Consider the following 17,762-nt stretch of genomic DNA (forward strand, 5'->3'; position numbering starts at 1 on the left):
CATTATTTTTCAAAAAATGTAAAAATGAGTGAAAAGAATGAAAAATGCATGTCGAAATATTACATAGCAACAATTTTTAAAGAAAAAAATCTCTATTTTTCAGAAAAATATTGATGAGATTTTTTTCTTTAAAAATTGTTGCTATGTAAAATTTCGACTACTGCTATAAATTTTCTAAACATTTATAAAATTCTAAAAAATTGGAACAAAAACCCCTAAAAAATAAGTAATAAAATATAAAATAAAAAAAATCAACAAATTGCTAAAATTTTGTGCTACATACCGTGTGTGCTGGTAAATTAACACCCCATGCAAGTGTGGCGGTGGAAACAAGTACTTGAATATGACGATCAGCGAACAAATCTTCGACTAAAGTACGATCAACTCGAGTCATGCCAGCATGATGAATGGCAAAACCATACGGCAACAAATCCTTCAGTTCATTATTTTTAACTTGATCAGCTTCCGATCGTAAAACTTCCATACTGGCCGATCCTTCGCGTAAAAAGCTGCCCAGTGTGTCTTTCTCCAAGCACATATCCCGGATAGCTCGAGCTGTTTTTCCGGTTTCTTTTCTCGAATGTACAAACACAAGTACTTGATTTTTACCGGCATGTTCCATAATTTTCTCATACACAATTTCATTCATGACTTGGAATCGTTTCAATGCTTTCTTTTCAGTAACACCGATATACTGTTGTTCCAATGCGACCGGTCGAAAACTGTTGTCAAAATAAAAGAGTCCGCTCTCTAAATTGACGCGCAAAAATGTGGCCACATCTTGATAATTTGGCAATGTTGCCGATAGTCCAACCAATCGTACATCTTCTTGTGTTGTTTCAATGTTACGAATTGTTCTGGCGACAAGTGCTTCAAGTACTGGACCTCGTTCGTCGTGTAGTAAATGAATTTCATCGATGATAACCAAGCGGACAAGTGATGTGAATGATTTTTCGCCACCTTTCCGTGTGATAATATCCCATTTCTCTGGTGTACAGACGATGACTTGTGTGGCGGCGATTTGTTCGCGTGTTAATTGATGATCACCGGTCAATTCGGAAACGGTTAAATTGTAGCTTGCCAAACGACGGCCAAAGTTACCAACCATTTCCTGTACCAGCGATCGCATCGGTGCTACATAAATGATCTTAAATTCATCGGTGTTAATTGTACCATCGTCATTAATGTGCTTACCAATTTCTCGCATCATACAAAGCAATGCGACATTTGTTTTCCCCGCACCAGTTGGAGCGCACAGAAGCATATTTTCATCGCTTTCCAATGCTGAACGCCACAGACGGCTCTGAATACGATTCAATGTTTTGAATCCTTCAAAAACGGGTTGCACGTATTTCGGTAGCTTTTCAATTGGTTGCAATGACTCTGTGTCATCGAATGGTTTTGGTTTTAATGCTGGCACATGAACTTCTTCATAGCCTTTGCGTTGTTTGCGAAAACTACCGTCAGGCAATTGACAACGTTTGTTCGCCATAAAATGGCTGCCTTGTGTGAATGCCAGTTCATCAAGTTCGATCAATTGACGTTGGCCCAAAACTTGTCCAGCTCCATTGACACCGCCTTCATCGGCATCAGTTTTATGCTTTTGTACACGTGATGCACTGCCATCTTCGTCGTCATCATTTTTACCCGTTTCCAATTGACGCAAAATTTTCGCCAAATTTCCATCGTTACGCATTTTTTCGCGAATTTGCTTACGCTCTGATTCACTTTGTGACGATGCCAATAGTGTACAGTATAAAATCATTTCACGATTTTTCTTCAGAATTTTTATAAAATCAAAACTATCGTAACCAAGCAATAATACCAAACGGCTTTCACATTCACTTTCGCTGCCCGTCTCCTTCAGGATGCTCAACACTTCATTGGCCTTTGCCTGCGAGATCATGGCATCATTGTAGTATTTACTCAAGCATCTTTGTAACCAGTACGCGTCAATGTCATGCGGATGCAATGGTCGTTCCTTCTTATGACCGCCACCTTCTTCATTTGTATTGCCAAGCTGTCGAAAAAAACAAAAAATAAAAAATCGAAAAAATAAAAAAAAATCAAATTATCTTACATTCTCAGCGTGTAGTGTGTGGTCAATACGTGCTTCTTCTCCTTCATCTTCGCCGTCTTCATCCCGAATTTCACCGTAAACATCTTCGTCGCTTTCATCCTCCGACTCTTCAAACTGCACATTAATGCCGTACGTCTCATCCAATTGGTCGCCTCCCTCACCGGTACCCATTGCATTCACCGAATCCGATCCATAGTCTGTGATTTTCTTTCCCAAATTTACCAGCAAAGCAAATCGTTCATCGGTCACACTGCCCAGCAAATTGTCAATTTCACGTTTTCGCTCACGATCTTTGAGCCGATCATTTTTGAGTGTGCCCAAAATTTCATCGGCCGCACCACATAAAATGTCCCGCGGTTGATCGCCAATTGCTTCTTGAATGAAACTCAATAGCACCTCGTATGTTTGACGTGTCTCTTGGGTTTTTGGGCGATAAATAATGCCAACCAATTCATCGATACCTTCTGACAGAAGTGTGGTACCTTTCATCCGTTCGAAATCATATTGAGCTTCGTCACGTTTCTGTCGCTTTACTTTACGTTCTTCGGTTTTTTCGGGTTTTGAACGTTGATATCGATCACCCATTCGTGTTCCATCCAATTTACCAACCAACGAACACACCTCACCGGTGGCCTCATCACGACGCGGTCTTTCAATCAAACGTACATCAGCTTGCAAAACCAAATTTGAATTCTGAAAATTTTACGACATTTTTAGACGAACGTTTTGACTACGTATATAAACAATGCTTGGCATGATTTGAGGTTAGGTGCCAAGCTTGAGGAAAAAAATAGATTTTCTTTGCAGAAAACTTACCGCTTTATATTCATATTGCAGCTGACGTGCTGCCGCATCAGCCATGCTTTGGGATTTTTTTAAAAAGAAAAGTCACAGAATTTTTAATTTAAATCAATTTTTATTCACTTTCACCAGGAATGCCGTGTTTTTGATGCTTCTTCTTTTCTTTACTTTCTAGCTTTGATACAAGAACAAACATTGACAGCTGTCAGTGATTAAACCGTATGTGATGGCTTTTGTCAAGAGTTAACCGATGCAATACGATTCACGCATGAGTGAGGTTATGTTCGACAAACAAACAAACAGAATTTGGTGATATTCTCTACATTTTCAAAAGTCCAACTTTTTTCTGAAATATTTGATAATGACCCATGATGATTCATGGCAACGTTTCTGAGGAAAAATAAAATAATAATCTTGAATAAAAAAAGCACAATTTTTTTGCCAGTTTGTACATTTATTAAAGTTGTTCAAATGAAAAAACATCCAATGATGTTCAAACGTACAAATCAGTTTTATTATATTTTGTTCAACATTTTTGTAATGTTTGTTTGGTTGCGTGAGATAAAATGACAAAAAATGAAAATGAATTTATGCATGTCGCCATTGGTGATATCCGAAACACACCAGACGAGTATTTACATAAACCATTTGGCAATTGGGTATACATTTATCTCAAGCCAATGTTGGAGACGTTTAGTCGAAAAGACCGAAGCCCATGTCGTCATCCTCTTCTTCGGATTCCTCCTTCTTTTCTTCTTTCTTCTCTTCTTTCTTGCTTTCGGCAGCGGCAGCTGGGGCAGCAGCGGCGGCGGCAGCAGCGAATTTCGATGGATCCTGAAAAGATAAAAAGAAATTTGCGTTAGAACATTTCGCAGTTTTCATGGGAATTCACTGTCTTCAATTTAAGCAATACTGTAAACGACTACATAGTTTCTATGAAGAAAATTCTAAAAAAAAAAAGCTCAAAAATCCGAAAAATAACAATAAATTGCTCAAAATTGTCAACAAAACAGTGTGAATTTGTGAAATAATGAGATTAAAATGGAATAAAGTGCATAAAAAATGAGTAAAACCATGAATTTTTATTGTATAGTACCTTGATGTATTCCTTGATGGTGGTGGCTTCTTTGAATTCGACATCGGTGGTAGCGGCCAAAGCGAGCAAGTTCTTGAAACCGTTGGCAATGCTGTGTGGTGCAGATGCAAGTGTTGGGTATCCAATTTGCAATGAAACGGCTGCCAAATTGGCAACACCAACCATGAATTTTTCGCGCAAATCTTCTGGCTTAATGTCCAATATATCTGGCGAGAAAATTGAACCCGAATCGTACACTTGTTGAATGGCCAAACCATATGAGAACGGTGAAATGTTCAACATGTTCAACAATGTAGCTTCTGAAGCGCCGACTTTGTCACCTGGTTTCAAAATTGGTACATCGTTGATGATTTCAATAGTACCCTTTGAAATTTTGGTTGGAATGGACAAAGCTTGGAAGAAAGATGTCTTTTCTGGACCCAAACCGGTGTTTTGGGCTGGGATGATGACATCTAATGGTGCAATAGCACCAGCACGAGCTGGAGCACGAACTTTGCTTTGGGTCAATTTTTCACGAACTTCAGCCAAATCGCCTTTGGTGAAAACGAAACCAACATTGCCTTTGATGTGTGGCAAGATCTTTTCCAATAAACCATTGTTCTCCAAATGACCACGGATGGCTTTGCGCATCATGGTATTTTTACCACACAATACGATGGCCAAACCACGCAATGATGTACGAATGGTTTGCATTTGGCGTGAACCAACATTGTCGCAACCGACGATGAAACATTTTGGATATTCATCCAAAAGTTGCTGCACGGAACAGAACAATTAGCATCAGAGAAGAATTTTTTTTTTTTGGACTTTGGTGTGAGTGGGGGAGATACTTACAACAACTTTAACGAAGTAGTTAGCTTTCCAGGCTGCCTTGTTCTCCCTACCCATTATGATTCGTGTAAGGACTTCCGATGAAATTTAAGAACTACAACCAAAACAATCACAGATTAATTAGCAGAGATTTTATGGTATATCAACAGATTTTTACGGAAAAATTGGATTTTTATGGAAAAAAATCGTCCAAAAAGAATTTGCTACAGCACACAACAATTTCTAACCTAAAATAATTTGATTTATTGTTGGCTCATGAAAATCACGGAAAATCCACAAAAATTCCTCGAAATATTTACAAAATTCAATTTTTATGAACATATTTTACGCGAATTCAATGAAATTGTGCAATTCCATGGACGGATGGTCGAAATAAAATCAAATTATTTTCGGTTTTTCTGTCGCACACATATTGATACTCACCAAGTGCAATAGTAATACACGGTAAAAAGTCACGGACTTAAATGGACGAGCTGTCATGTCGTTTGTGCTTATATACCCTCGCATATGGTTCGGTTCACACTTGCAATGCGAATACGGTTGGAATCGATACATTTGAAGCCGTTTGGTCTTTATAACTGAGAAAAGATCATTTCAATTCCAATTCTTTTTTCCTCTGCTAAACTCCGAAAATAATCGAATTTTCCGACAAAAAACATTTTTTCACGAAAATAAATAAACTTATTTACCTCGAAAATACAATGAAATCCCTGTATTTCACCATTGATCGAAATTGAACCGAAACATATAAGACCCTCATTAGACAGATGCGTTAAATTAGCACCAACTTCGTGTTGGTAGTTCACGTCAAAAACGTCTTGATTACAGAATAGTATTATTTTGGTGTTGTATTTGCAAATAGAAGAATATCAGCAGCAAAAGCATTAAATTTCGTCGAAATAGCAGAAATCAACACGCAATTTGTTGATTTTATTTTGTTTTTCCCATCAAAGCCAATATAGTTTTGTAAATTTCTAGACGTGAATTATTTATTCAAAAATGGTAAGTGACGAAAGAAAATCGAAAAAATTTCGAATCGAATGTTTTGACATAATCATGTGTGAATATGAAGAAAAAAAAGCGCAGTTGAATGTGTGTGATCAGGAAATGATTTCGTAGAAAGGATTACGAGCGAAAAAAAATGCGATTTCCAATTATACAATAATGTGTTGAAATTTTGCATGGTGTGTGGTTTTTACCACACGCAACAAACCCACTTAAAATCCATAGTAATCAAAAAAATATTTGTCTGTTGTGTCTGATATGGGTTTATTTTTTGCTGTCACACGTTCAATTTGTTTTTGTCTCTCTTTCGCAGAACAAGTTGAAATCATCGCAACGTGATAAGGTGAAGAAGTTTATGGCCATTACTCAGACGGGCGAACAAACGGCAATTTTTTGTTTGCAAAACAACGAATGGAAATTAGACCAAGCGAGCGATAATTATTTTCAACAACCGCAAACATACTATCGTGATTTAGACCACAAGAAAGTCGAACAGCTATTTCGACGATACGAAGATCCGCATGATCCGACAAAAATCTCAACCGATGGTGTATGCCGATTTTTGGACGATTTACGACTCGATCCAACATCCAAATTGGTTTTGATTATTGCGTGGAAATTTCGCGCCGAAACACAATGTGAATTTACAAAAGTCGAATTTGTTAACGGTTTTGTTGAGTTAGGCATAGATAGTATAGATAGTTTAAGATCAAAACTACCATCACTAGAAAATGAATTATGTGACCCGAATAAATTCAAAGATTTCTATCATTTTACATTCAACTATGCAAAAGAGGACACACAAAAGGGCATCGATCTGGAAATGGCCATCGCATACTGGAATATTGTGCTAAAAGGTAAGTGGGAAATTATGCGTTTTATTTTAAAGTTTTTACTCAAACCTTCTCTCTCTCTCTCTCTCTCTCTCTCTCCATCTCTATTTGCAGGTCAATTCAAATTTCTGGATCAATGGTGTGAATTCTTGAAGGTAAGACTTGTCAAAACTTGTTTTCCATTTTCTGTTCTAATCAGAGCTATTATTGGCACCAGAGTAGTGCGACCCCACATCATTCCATAGAATTTTTCAAGTTACGCACATAAAATTCGGGTCCTGAATACAAGAAAAGTACCCCCACATCTCCGTTGTATCAATGACAGCTTTGGTTCTACTCCATCTTCAACCCTTTCTAAATTCCCTTTTTCATATCTCTCGCTATCATTTTTCCACAATAGAAAAATCACAAACGCTCTATCCCGAAGGACACATGGAATTTATTGTTAGATTTCGCGGCGCATATCGATGACAACATGTCTAATTACGACGCAGAAGGTGCGTGGCCGGTGTTAATAGATGACTTTGTCGAATGGTTTCATACAAATTACCAGCGGCAATCGGTGATCAGCCAATCGACAAGTGGCAGCAGTGAAAAACAACACGCAAACATGTACTGCGGCTAAGCAATCGTCGTTCGATACACTCACTCAACAATTCTATTTTTAACGTTTTTTAACAACAACAAAAATCATTTTTTTTATGTCAACACCCATGTTATTTCTCGTTATTACCAGTTAAAACGTTTTTTTTTTCTTTTTCCGTTGACTTGAGGCAAAATTTTATAATAAGTTTTCTATTGATTTCACTTTTTTTCCCCGTAAGAATGTTTGTTATCATTAGTCACAGTCGAACTTCAGTTAACTGAATCTTTATTTAAATATTATAAAATTTAATAATAGAAAAAGATATAGAAAATCTAAACTGAAGTTCAAAAAATGAAGAAAAAAAAATTAAAAAAAATCGGAAATTTTACCAAAAGTTTCCATATTTACATTTAATACGATTTGAAATACAACTACATGAAACAGAGGTAATTTAATAAATACAAATCAGTTTATTTGTAAGCTTGATATGAGAAAATTTATGAAATAAGAACATTATGAAATGAAGAAAAGAAGAAAAAAATCGTAAATCATTTGCATTTTTATTCACACCAGATTCAATTTTTTTGAAAGAATTGGACACTATTTTTACTTTTCCGCCCACACCTAGTGTGTAAGGTGAAGTATTTTTTGCATAGACTGTTTCTCTGAGGGGAGGAATGGTATGTACGCGTAACAAAAGGCCAGATACTCTATTTTATCGATCAATAGAGTTTTTTTTCTGTTCGACTTTCGTTCGTCGACTTTTGGTTACTTGACGCGTTTTCAATCAATTGAAAATGATGAATGGGAATACCGAATGAAATATTGAATGAATATTGAATATAGATATCCGATTTAATAGAATTGCGAATGAAGTACCATACCCAGTCCAAATTCTCTGCTCCAGTTTGAAGTAGTTCAATAACAGTCATAACCCATATAATTCATTTGCGGAGTAATTTTGACGGTGGCGGGACTGTGTGGAGTTTGGCGGAGATGACATACAAACTCTGTGTGTACGAGGGTAACAGCACTTCTATGTGTATCATTCTTACGCAGATTATTAGTAACTTAGCTGTGTGTACGGCTACTAAGATATACGATTGGACAAAATAAATCTATGAACAGCAAAGAACGCTGTTGCACTCGTACACACAGCATTTGCATGCTATCTCCGCTGAACTCCGCACAGTCCCGTCATCGATAAAATTACTCCGCAAATGAGTTATATGGGAATGTACCAAAAATTCTATAAAATATCAATCCATTTCATTCACATGGCTATTTGCCCAAAAATGTCAATTTAATTAAATGTTATCGATGCGTTTTTATTGTTAATGTTGTTTTTCTCGAGATACAAATTCATTATCGTCCTAATCATCTTAATGCTATAAGGATTGACGTGTGCGAACTGATTATTATCATTGAGGCCAGATATGCTGGTTCTTTATTCAAATTATGTTTCTTTATTCAAAACCATATTAATTCCATTTAAAAAAAAACACAACTACTAAACGAAGCACTCAATCGGACATATTTTATCTAAATAATTTAGACAAATTCGTTAATACATTTTATTGCTCTCTTAAAACAAAAGAAGAATAAGCCTCATTTTCTATTGAGCATAAATAAAAAGAGAACATTTCTAATTAAGATTACACCGTGCTTCGAATGAAATCGAACTTGTTTATTTGGCACCGGGCAAATAAACGGTTTCATCAAATCGAAACACGTATAATTTAACCGAAGAAATTTACGATAGACATTTGGTTTTGTTTTCTCTCGTTTTTGCTTTATATATTTGTTATTTCATTTTTTTTTTCCTAAATCGAACTCCCACAACTATTCCTCTCATGCAAATGAATTGGCATTTGATTTGACAATTTAAAATTTGTGTTTTTTTTTTATTCTTGAGCATATTTTATGTCTAACTCATGAAGCGAGACTTCTAGATAGATCGACTAAATTTAATGTGTTTTTTCTAGTTAAACTTTTTTTGTTCTAGGTTTTTGATGTACTTATAAAACTAATTACGTGGACAAAATGAACGCGAACAATATGAATACAGATATAAGAATAATATAAGAGTTGATCATCAGTTACAGTTTTATCGGACTTTTGTTGTTGTTATTGTAGTGTATTGTGTATTTTTTGTGTTTGAGTTTAATAAAAAAAAAATCATGAATGGTGCTTAAATGTACATGGATATAGTTGATGTGGCCGTCACTTGAGTTTTTCGAGTAATTTTTTGAGTTTCTCGTGTGCATAACGCAATTTATTGTACAACTCGTGCGAACAACCCAATTTTGAAATCGTCGAGAATTTATATGTTCGGAATTTATTGTCGATGTATGTGACAGCACTCATACGGGGACACAAGATGATTTTAATGTGATCCGAAAAATTCAACTGAAATTGAAATAAAAACGATAACAATTGTTAGACATCATTTGAGTTGGAATTTTTGGGAATGTTGAATTGAAAATACCTGAACTGAACCATTTGTTAAGTGCATTACAACAGCACATGTTGTCCGGAACCATGTATGCAAATGTGGTATACGAGACACTGTATCGCCAGTATCACGCACCGAATTACCACCAGCCTTCACTAAATGCTCAGTCATGTAACGCTTGAAGTACGACAACAATTTCATCTTTTTCTCCATTTCGACGGGGTATGTTGAACCTGTCATGTACTGTTCACTACCCTCTCGGTCGATGTAATGCACGTTACTGGAATATAAGAAAATACATTTTTATTAGATTCGGTATTTTTGATTGGGACTATACACAGGAGAAACATGTATACATTTTCGATGTAAAGTGATTCTTTTCACAAATCAATGCAAAAATTCAGATATCCAAAAAAAATGTTTACTGAAAATCTATATATTTTCCCCTGTGAGTAGTATGAAAGAGGCTACTTTTTTGAATAAGATAAAAAATGCTCGAAGGAAATCTCATGAACCGACTCTGACACATGAAATCAATAGACCAACTCGTTTCACCTTTCCTTTCCTACTATCTCTATTATTCTTCTCTCTGACTCTCACACATTCTATCACTGTTACCCCCTTTCTTTCTATCTCTCCCCTTTTCTTTCTTCATCTACCTCTCCTCCCTTTTTCTCTATCTCAATCTCTCTCTCTCTCTCTCTCTCTCTCTTTCTCTCTCTCTCTCTTTGTCTGTCTGTCTGTCTGCCTATCCTATAAAAATATTTCTTCATTCTCCCAATCTCAAACCAAACAGATCTGTGTTTAAAGCCAAAGTGGCAACAAAAATGCTAGAGCAGATAATTTACTCATGAAAATGTGAATTATCAATATATGAATATTCAGTCGACACTGTCTTCGAGTGTTTGATACAGTTCCTTCCAGACACAAAAGAGCTACTGAAAAAATAGAGTATCGTCAAGACGTTGGGTATATTCCAATCCTGCCGTACAAATCACTTCTAAAGAGACATATATAATATTTGGTTCAAGGACCATGATGACCACTACAATCTGTTCGAAGACTTATAAACCACAAAAAGATGAATGCAAAACCGATCAGAGCGTCAATAGGTACTTACATTCCATTGGCCAACATGATCAATTTAGTTGTGTCGTTGAACATCACTCCCATTCCTTCATCGCACAATTGATAACCGAATCCATATTTATCGGTGTAATCAACCCATTTCGATACCCAGAACAATGGAGCTGCTGCTGGATCTGTATTTTCATCGCCCAAGTTCTCATTGAAACGTGCCGGCTATCAAGAGACACAAAAGAAAACAAAATATAAATGAATTCAATGGAAAAGTGTACATTTAGCAACTGCTACCACTTACCTTATCGTTCAACAACTGCGTTAACTGCAAGTACAAATTGTCGACGTCATTCTTATAGTCTCGATTATTCTTGATGGCCGAGCTTTGTGCGGTGATATGATCGTTGAGATGTTTCCGCAAGAATGTAGTCTGACCATCTGTGAATGATATTTAAAAAAAATTCATAAGTTTCAAAATACTTTCTCCTCAAAATCAAAAATGACCTACCAAATTCATTGTTGAGCTCTGACAATGGTCTTCGATCGCTGGCCAAGTATTCAAGTTCCTTTCGTCCGCCTTCCAATTGATCGAGACGCGGTTCACAGGTCAAACATGAGTCGGGCAATGCTTTTGGTATGAAACCGTTTGTGATAAATTCATGTTTGGCACATTCATGTACCGATGGACGTTTGGCCGGATCCGATTGTAACATCAACATTATCAAATTGGCTGGTACTTTATGCATATATTGTGGCAAACGATATTCACATTTTCGAATTTTTGTGTATGTATCTTTCAATGTTTTCGTTTCGAATGGTGGCTGACCGACCAACAGTGTAAACATAACACAACCAATTGACCAAATGTCCACTTCATACGAATGACCTTTTTTATTTAAAATCTCTGGTGCAATATAATTCGGTGTGCCGCATAATGTTTTCTTTCGTTCGCCATCGTATTCGATGCGTGTTGCCAAACCAAAATCACCAATTTTCACATTCAGATGATCATTGAGGAATAAATTGCCCAATTTTAAATCACGATGAATTATTCGATTGTCATGTAGATACCGAACACCTTCCAAAATTTGATGAATATAGAAACGGCATTCGTATTCGGTGACAGTTGGACGACGTTTATGTAATTCCATCATTGAACGTTTCTTACACAATTCCAATACAATGTACACATTGTTTGTATCATCGAAAAAACTCAAAAATCGCACAATATTCGCATGATGCAACGATTGATGAATTTTTATTTCTTGCGTCATTTTATCCTTTTGATTGTGTTTCATCATCAATTTTTTCGACACAATTTTACCGGCGTATGTGTGCTTTGTTTTTACATCCTGGATTTCGTAGCATTTTGCAAAACCACCCTGTATTGTTTTTATGTCGTACGACGTTGGAAAGGAAACGAAACAAAAACAGAATATTTAACGAACATTTCAATGAAACTTCAATGTATAAATTTGGAGACGGAGACAAATGTGACATTTTATCTATTGGACTACTTTTTGGTGAGACAACTTACAGCACAGAATAAGAGACGAGAATTGCGTGGAATTTTGATGAAAAAATACAGAAAGAGACCTAAAAAGTTTCGTTCGTCGCAAGAAAAGCATTTTATCGCAAAAAATGAAGAAAATAGCGATTCAATGTTAGTGATTCTATGAGGATTTGTTAAAATTTCACGCGAAATCTCTTAAATACACTAAATCATCATCAACATTTGTCGTTACATTCAAAGTGTCGTTGACATTCATTAGAGTCATTTAAAACCCGTTCGTCTGTATTGTTAGTGCCAACGGATTTGTCCGTTGTGGCAAATTTTTTAAATAAAGTGAGGTTACGTATCAATACAAAGCACTGCTCTCACTCTATCAATGCTTTCCATACAGTCAATTCGTGTGTTACTCTTACAGTATATGTATGCGTGATACACATATCGAATTGTTTGTATGCGCGACCGGTTCACCATTGCATGTGTCAAACCGAAATACCAAACTAACGAAACGACTATGTTTATCTCGTTCGCACTCACACAAAACCATCATTGCGATTGTGAATTTGACTTTTTGAATTTGTCCAACTGAATTTTTGCCGAATGGTGTATATGATTAATGCAATTGTATAAGATCAACTCTATCCATGCAATAAGATGTAAATTTAACACAAAAAAAGAAAAGAAAATCTTTCAGCTATTGTTTTGACCGCAAAAACACACAAAAATCAATCCCGTTAAATAAAATGCAAGTGCACAAAGTCATTGAGACGAAAAATTGTATTCTCTTCGATTCGAGTTTCATGACGTACACACACACATTCGCATAACCATGTTCCATTTAAATAGCCGAATCACCAAAAGGATGAAAAGGGGGCCCGAAACAGAGACAATGACAGAAAAAAAATAAATGGATTTTGTTCTTACCTTGCCAAAGAATCCCAGCCGCTTATATGTTACGTTGGCCTTTTTATCGTACAATGTTGATGGAATTTCACTCGTCGTGTCCTCCTGTTTGCTACTCATTTTTGCTGCTTTTTATTTTATCTCACACCAATTCCGAGAAACTTCAGTTTCCGAAAAATTTATCAAAATGTTTTTTTTTACTCAATTTCAACACCGCGATCTATGTTCTGTCGACGATGATTGTCTACCCTTTTTTTTGTAACCAGAGTCTTTTTTTTTCGTTGCGACTCTTACTTCAATCACAATTTTTTTCTTTTTGATTTTGTTTGTTTATCGCGAAAAACAATAAATATATATATTAAACGAATAAATAGAATAATGTTTTTTTTAAAACAAACGACAGAACGATACAAAATACTGAGAGAGAGGCACTTTATTAGAACGCGATTGTCGAATATGATTTAATGTGGTGTTGCGCTGCTCTCGGTGTACAAGCCAGTACGTATGTGCGACGACAGTTGAAGAATTTTTTTTTTCGTTTCAACAATTTGAATTCACTCACGCATACACACACACGCACTGTGTAAGACCTATGCGCACCGATGTTGAGAAGCATTTAGTACACAGCGACACCATTTTAACCGATTTGACCAACATGAAGTTGGCATTTACGATGCGCGGAAATTGAATTTAAACGTTTTTTCCCATCATTATTGAATATTTGTTTTTGGATGATGAAAAATTGAGAGAAAAATTTGTTTAACTTTATGCCGTAAAAAAATTACAAAAATACTACATGCAATACTATTTTTCTATGAAAAATACCAAATTTTCGGAACAAAACAGTTTTTAGCTAGCTAATCTAGCTTTTAAATTATAATAAGAGTGATTTAGTGACAGAATTCATGGCATATATCGAATCGTTGGATTGATGCTTTTTGATGGATAGCTGAGTGAATTAACATGCCAACTGGCTATCGAACCAATCCCGTATTTGGGTTGATATAAGAAAGTATTGAATGAATTTTACCGCCATCCATCCCTGGTTACAAAAAAGATCAGATCAGAAAAATCAACAGTGAACAATGTGTCTGCAACCAGTGAGACTTTATTCTGATATCAAATACATTTGTTCATTTAGATCAGAAAAAACAATATGACTTTGGATAAGATTAAATCAGAGAGCTACCAATAATTCAAATCTGTCGAAAAAAGCAAATTTTTCTAATAATTTTCTTGTTTGAAAGTAAAAATTCAAAGATATGTCATGAATCATCATGGTACTGAATAAATCGTATTTTCAAAACAAAAAATGTTTATCAATCAATCCGTATTGATGGGTTTAAATGATAAAATGCTGATTATACATCAAAAATGACTGTAGTTGTTGAAAAAGTGTATCGGTGTAGCCAAAACATCGGTCGAATCGTTTTTGTTTTGATAATGATGATTGTGTTTAATGAAATATATTCCGATTCATAAGCCATAAGAAAAATATAAACAATACAAATTTCAGACGATTATAATCATGGGCGAATCCAATTTCATTAAATTTGGGCAATGGGCAATTTTCATTTTCACATGGAGCAATGGGCAATTGAGCAGGTATTCGTTGCACCTTTCACATCTGAAGTTACATCAACGCTCTTTCATATCTTTTTGCAACACAAATTGGTATAAATTTGAGGTATTGTTCAATAATAGCTTAGTCGAGTTTTATTGCGCATGAAATGAGCTGAGATAAATTGGGCAAATCATATTCTACACAAAAAGTCCAATTCGAGCAGAAATAGAAGAGTCAGTATGAGCTATTGGGACAAGGGCCACTCAGACCCGAGGGAACCACCAAAATTTATCGGTGGTAGAAACGAGGAATGGGAAGCGGAATATCAATGCATCGCATGCCTCCATGAATGGAAAAAAACTAATAAAAAGATGGATCAAAGACGTCTGTGCCCTAAGTGCCGTACAACCAATATTCCATACTATGAGGTAAGTAATTGTATTGACAGTTTTGATTCAATCTTCAATCTAAGGTTATCTTTAATCGATCGACTAAATCCATTTTGAACTCTTTATTGACTATTATATACTAATATAATTTTTTAAGTAAGTTTTGTAAATGGCAATTTATACAATTTTCATTTTACAGATAATGCGTCATTAATAAAAATGCACTCATTGCAGTCTGGCGACATAAATCAAATTGTGAACAACAAGCGACATTCGGCATAGAAAATATCAAATAGCAAAATATTTGTTTTGGGTTTTACTTAATCATAAACAACTTTAAAAAAATCACATCTCACTCATTTTCTTTGGCTCTAAATTTTGATTCACCTTAATGTTTGAATTCTTTCTTACTTAAATAGTGAACAATATCACAACAAAAATTTTCGATGAAGACATTGTTAGTAAAATATAGAGACAGTTTTAATAAAAAGAATCTTTTTTCTGAAAATCTACTCAAGTTTGCTTTAAGAAAAACCTTTCAAGTTAAAGACAAGGAAAGTTTATCATCTTAGTTCGAAGTACTGTTCTTCTTTTTTCCAGAATTTGTCTGTTTTGAATGGCAAATGTCTTGCATGAAATAAATAATTGAAAAAAAATTTTGGTTACTTATGCTAAGACAATATTTATGCAATTGTATCATGAATGAATCCAATTTTATTTATCTTGAAAGAAGGTTTGCCCCAAGCAGTACATCCGAAATTCCATAAAAAGAGGTAAGCAATTTTATCACTTCAAAGAAACTGTACTCAAAGTTTCTATTTAAAACAAATGACATCTTTTATCGAATCGGCGTTATAAGAATCGGTGTTATGAGAAATAAACCGTCTTCAAAGCGCTATTGAAGGTTGATTTTGCATTTTTGATGAGGTATCAAAATTGAACGGGATTGTATAAAGAAAAGTTTGGTTCAATTGTTTTCATAATACCATGCTTACTTTCGACTCATTTAAATATTTCTTTGTATATACATTTGAGGACTGCAAATAGTGCTCGTGACATTTTTTCTTAGTGTCTGAACTTTTTCATATCTCTTTGTGGCACAAAATGATATACATTTGAAGGTTCGTTTAATACATTGTTAGTCCGTTTTTTATTTTGAAGGAAGCAAGTTGATCAAAATAACGAGCACCATTTGAAAATCGCGGAAAATAACCATGAGCTCAAGACCGAACGAAACTTCACGCGAAGCTTATGATGCGGAGTACAAATGCACGGTATGTGGCCATGAATGGTACGATACCAGATTGATAAACGAAAACCCAAGCATAAACCGTAATTGCAGCAAATGCGGTAAAAGGACAGCTCCCTATAGCGTGGTAAAAAAACATTTTATCGAATTTGCACATTTATATCAAGAGGATAGATAATGCGTATACGATTTGCACTTTGAATAATATTCATTTGTGATGCACAACAACAACTAAGAATTTAAACTTGATTTACAGTTACGATGTATTTTAACATTTCCCGATTAAAAATAATGGCTGTAATGCATTCTACTATCATACTCATTGGGACTTACATCGATTATCATGAGAAACATTCATTTATTGCAATCTCTACAATATTTCAATGACAATAACCGGAACCAAAGTGCTATAATAAGATAATAGAAATCTTTTGCCAATTAAACTTTTTTCAATGCTTGTTAATGTTTGATTTTTTCCACATAATGTCCCAAAAATAAACATATTTAAAAATGTATGCCCCATAAAATTTGACAATCAAAATTTTGTTTTCAAGAAAAGACAGTTTGAATAGATAGATGCAAGGTGAGTTTTGAAGAAATCATTTGTAGAGAAATATCTATTCTTGGGCGGAGATAAACACAAAAAACAGAATTTAGCCCATTTCATTTGAAGCAAAAGTAAAATTGTCCATGAGTCATTTATATTGATTTTTCATGATTTTAACCAATCAAACGATTTCCTAGATCTTTCCTTCCTCTAAAAAGCTGACTTTGATGAAAATGCGCATCGATGTAGTCAAAACATTATTCCGCTTTTGTTGTATTATGTTTATATTGATGATATTTTTTTATAATCGTCAGTGAATAAATCAAAATCGAATTCAATTTTATGTAAATATTTCAATATGGATTGCAAACATTCGTACAATCGCAGTCTCAACAAAATCGTCAGTATTTTATATTATAAATTCGAAGTACTGTTCAATAAAATTTTAGTCAGAATTTACTTCGAAGAAAGCAAGTTGAAAATAGAGAAATCACATCGACAGCCTCACGACAATTTCGCATCAGAAATATTGATTCAATATGGCTAGACCACGAACAGAACTAGTCTATAAAGACGAATTATGGAAAGCTGAATACATATGCAAGACATGCGGTGTTGCTTGGACCAAAACTAACAAAGTACCGAATAAAAATTACGAGTGTCCAATGTGTCACACACGCAACTCACCAAACTTTGAGGTAAGTATTTTAAATTGTTAGCTAATTATAGACGAAAAAGTCAATTTTTTGCGTAATTTCGGACTCCAAATTTAATTCAAGATTATTTTTGATAGATTGATCGATCTTATTTTGTATTTTACATGTCGTTTTAAA

At 34.9% G+C, this 17,762-nt stretch overlaps 4 protein-coding genes across 4 annotated transcripts; 1 reads left to right on the top strand and 3 right to left on the bottom strand.

Moving 5' to 3' along the window:
- Nucleotides 1-141: 141 nt before the first annotated feature.
- LOC116349685 (putative U5 small nuclear ribonucleoprotein 200 kDa helicase) lies at nucleotides 142-3,064 on the bottom strand. The gene is made up of 4 exons (XM_031781230.1): nucleotides 2,897-3,064; nucleotides 2,081-2,773; nucleotides 284-2,020; nucleotides 142-174 (listed from the first exon to the last, which is right to left on the bottom strand). The coding sequence occupies exons 1-4, from the start codon at nucleotides 2,939-2,941 to the stop codon at nucleotides 142-144; spliced, it is 2,508 nt and encodes an 835-aa protein (XP_031637090.1). The 5' UTR covers nucleotides 2,942-3,064.
- A 250-nt stretch (nucleotides 3,065-3,314) lies between these two features.
- Nucleotides 3,315-5,362, bottom strand: LOC116349785 (60S acidic ribosomal protein P0). The gene is made up of 4 exons (XM_031781377.1): nucleotides 5,232-5,362; nucleotides 4,812-4,902; nucleotides 3,978-4,733; nucleotides 3,315-3,715 (listed from the first exon to the last, which is right to left on the bottom strand). Exons 2-4 carry the CDS (start codon nucleotides 4,863-4,865, stop codon nucleotides 3,575-3,577), a joined length of 951 nt encoding a protein of 316 aa, XP_031637237.1. The 5' UTR covers nucleotides 4,866-4,902; nucleotides 5,232-5,362; the 3' UTR covers nucleotides 3,315-3,574.
- Nucleotides 5,363-5,627: 265 nt separating this feature from the next.
- On the top strand, nucleotides 5,628-7,780 carry LOC116349786 (DCN1-like protein). The gene is made up of 4 exons (XM_031781378.1): nucleotides 5,628-5,810; nucleotides 6,127-6,670; nucleotides 6,761-6,801; nucleotides 7,047-7,780. The coding sequence occupies exons 1-4, from the start codon at nucleotides 5,808-5,810 to the stop codon at nucleotides 7,269-7,271; spliced, it is 813 nt and encodes a 270-aa protein (XP_031637238.1). The 5' UTR covers nucleotides 5,628-5,807; the 3' UTR covers nucleotides 7,272-7,780.
- Nucleotides 7,781-8,534: 754 nt separating this feature from the next.
- On the bottom strand, nucleotides 8,535-13,683 carry LOC116349783 (serine/threonine-protein kinase polo). Its single transcript, XM_031781376.1, has 6 exons — nucleotides 13,202-13,683; nucleotides 11,276-12,149; nucleotides 11,069-11,205; nucleotides 10,808-10,989; nucleotides 9,721-9,967; nucleotides 8,535-9,641 (listed from the first exon to the last, which is right to left on the bottom strand). The coding sequence occupies exons 1-6, from the start codon at nucleotides 13,298-13,300 to the stop codon at nucleotides 9,456-9,458; spliced, it is 1,725 nt and encodes a 574-aa protein (XP_031637236.1). The 5' UTR covers nucleotides 13,301-13,683; the 3' UTR covers nucleotides 8,535-9,455.
- Nucleotides 13,684-17,762: the final 4,079 nt, after the last annotated feature.

Source organism: Contarinia nasturtii, unplaced genomic scaffold (genome assembly GCF_009176525.2).
Source record: "Contarinia nasturtii isolate CC-2019 unplaced genomic scaffold, AAFC_CNas_1.1 Cnas_scaffold_3116, whole genome shotgun sequence".
In the NCBI taxonomy this organism is placed as follows: Eukaryota; Metazoa; Arthropoda; class Insecta; order Diptera; family Cecidomyiidae; genus Contarinia; species Contarinia nasturtii.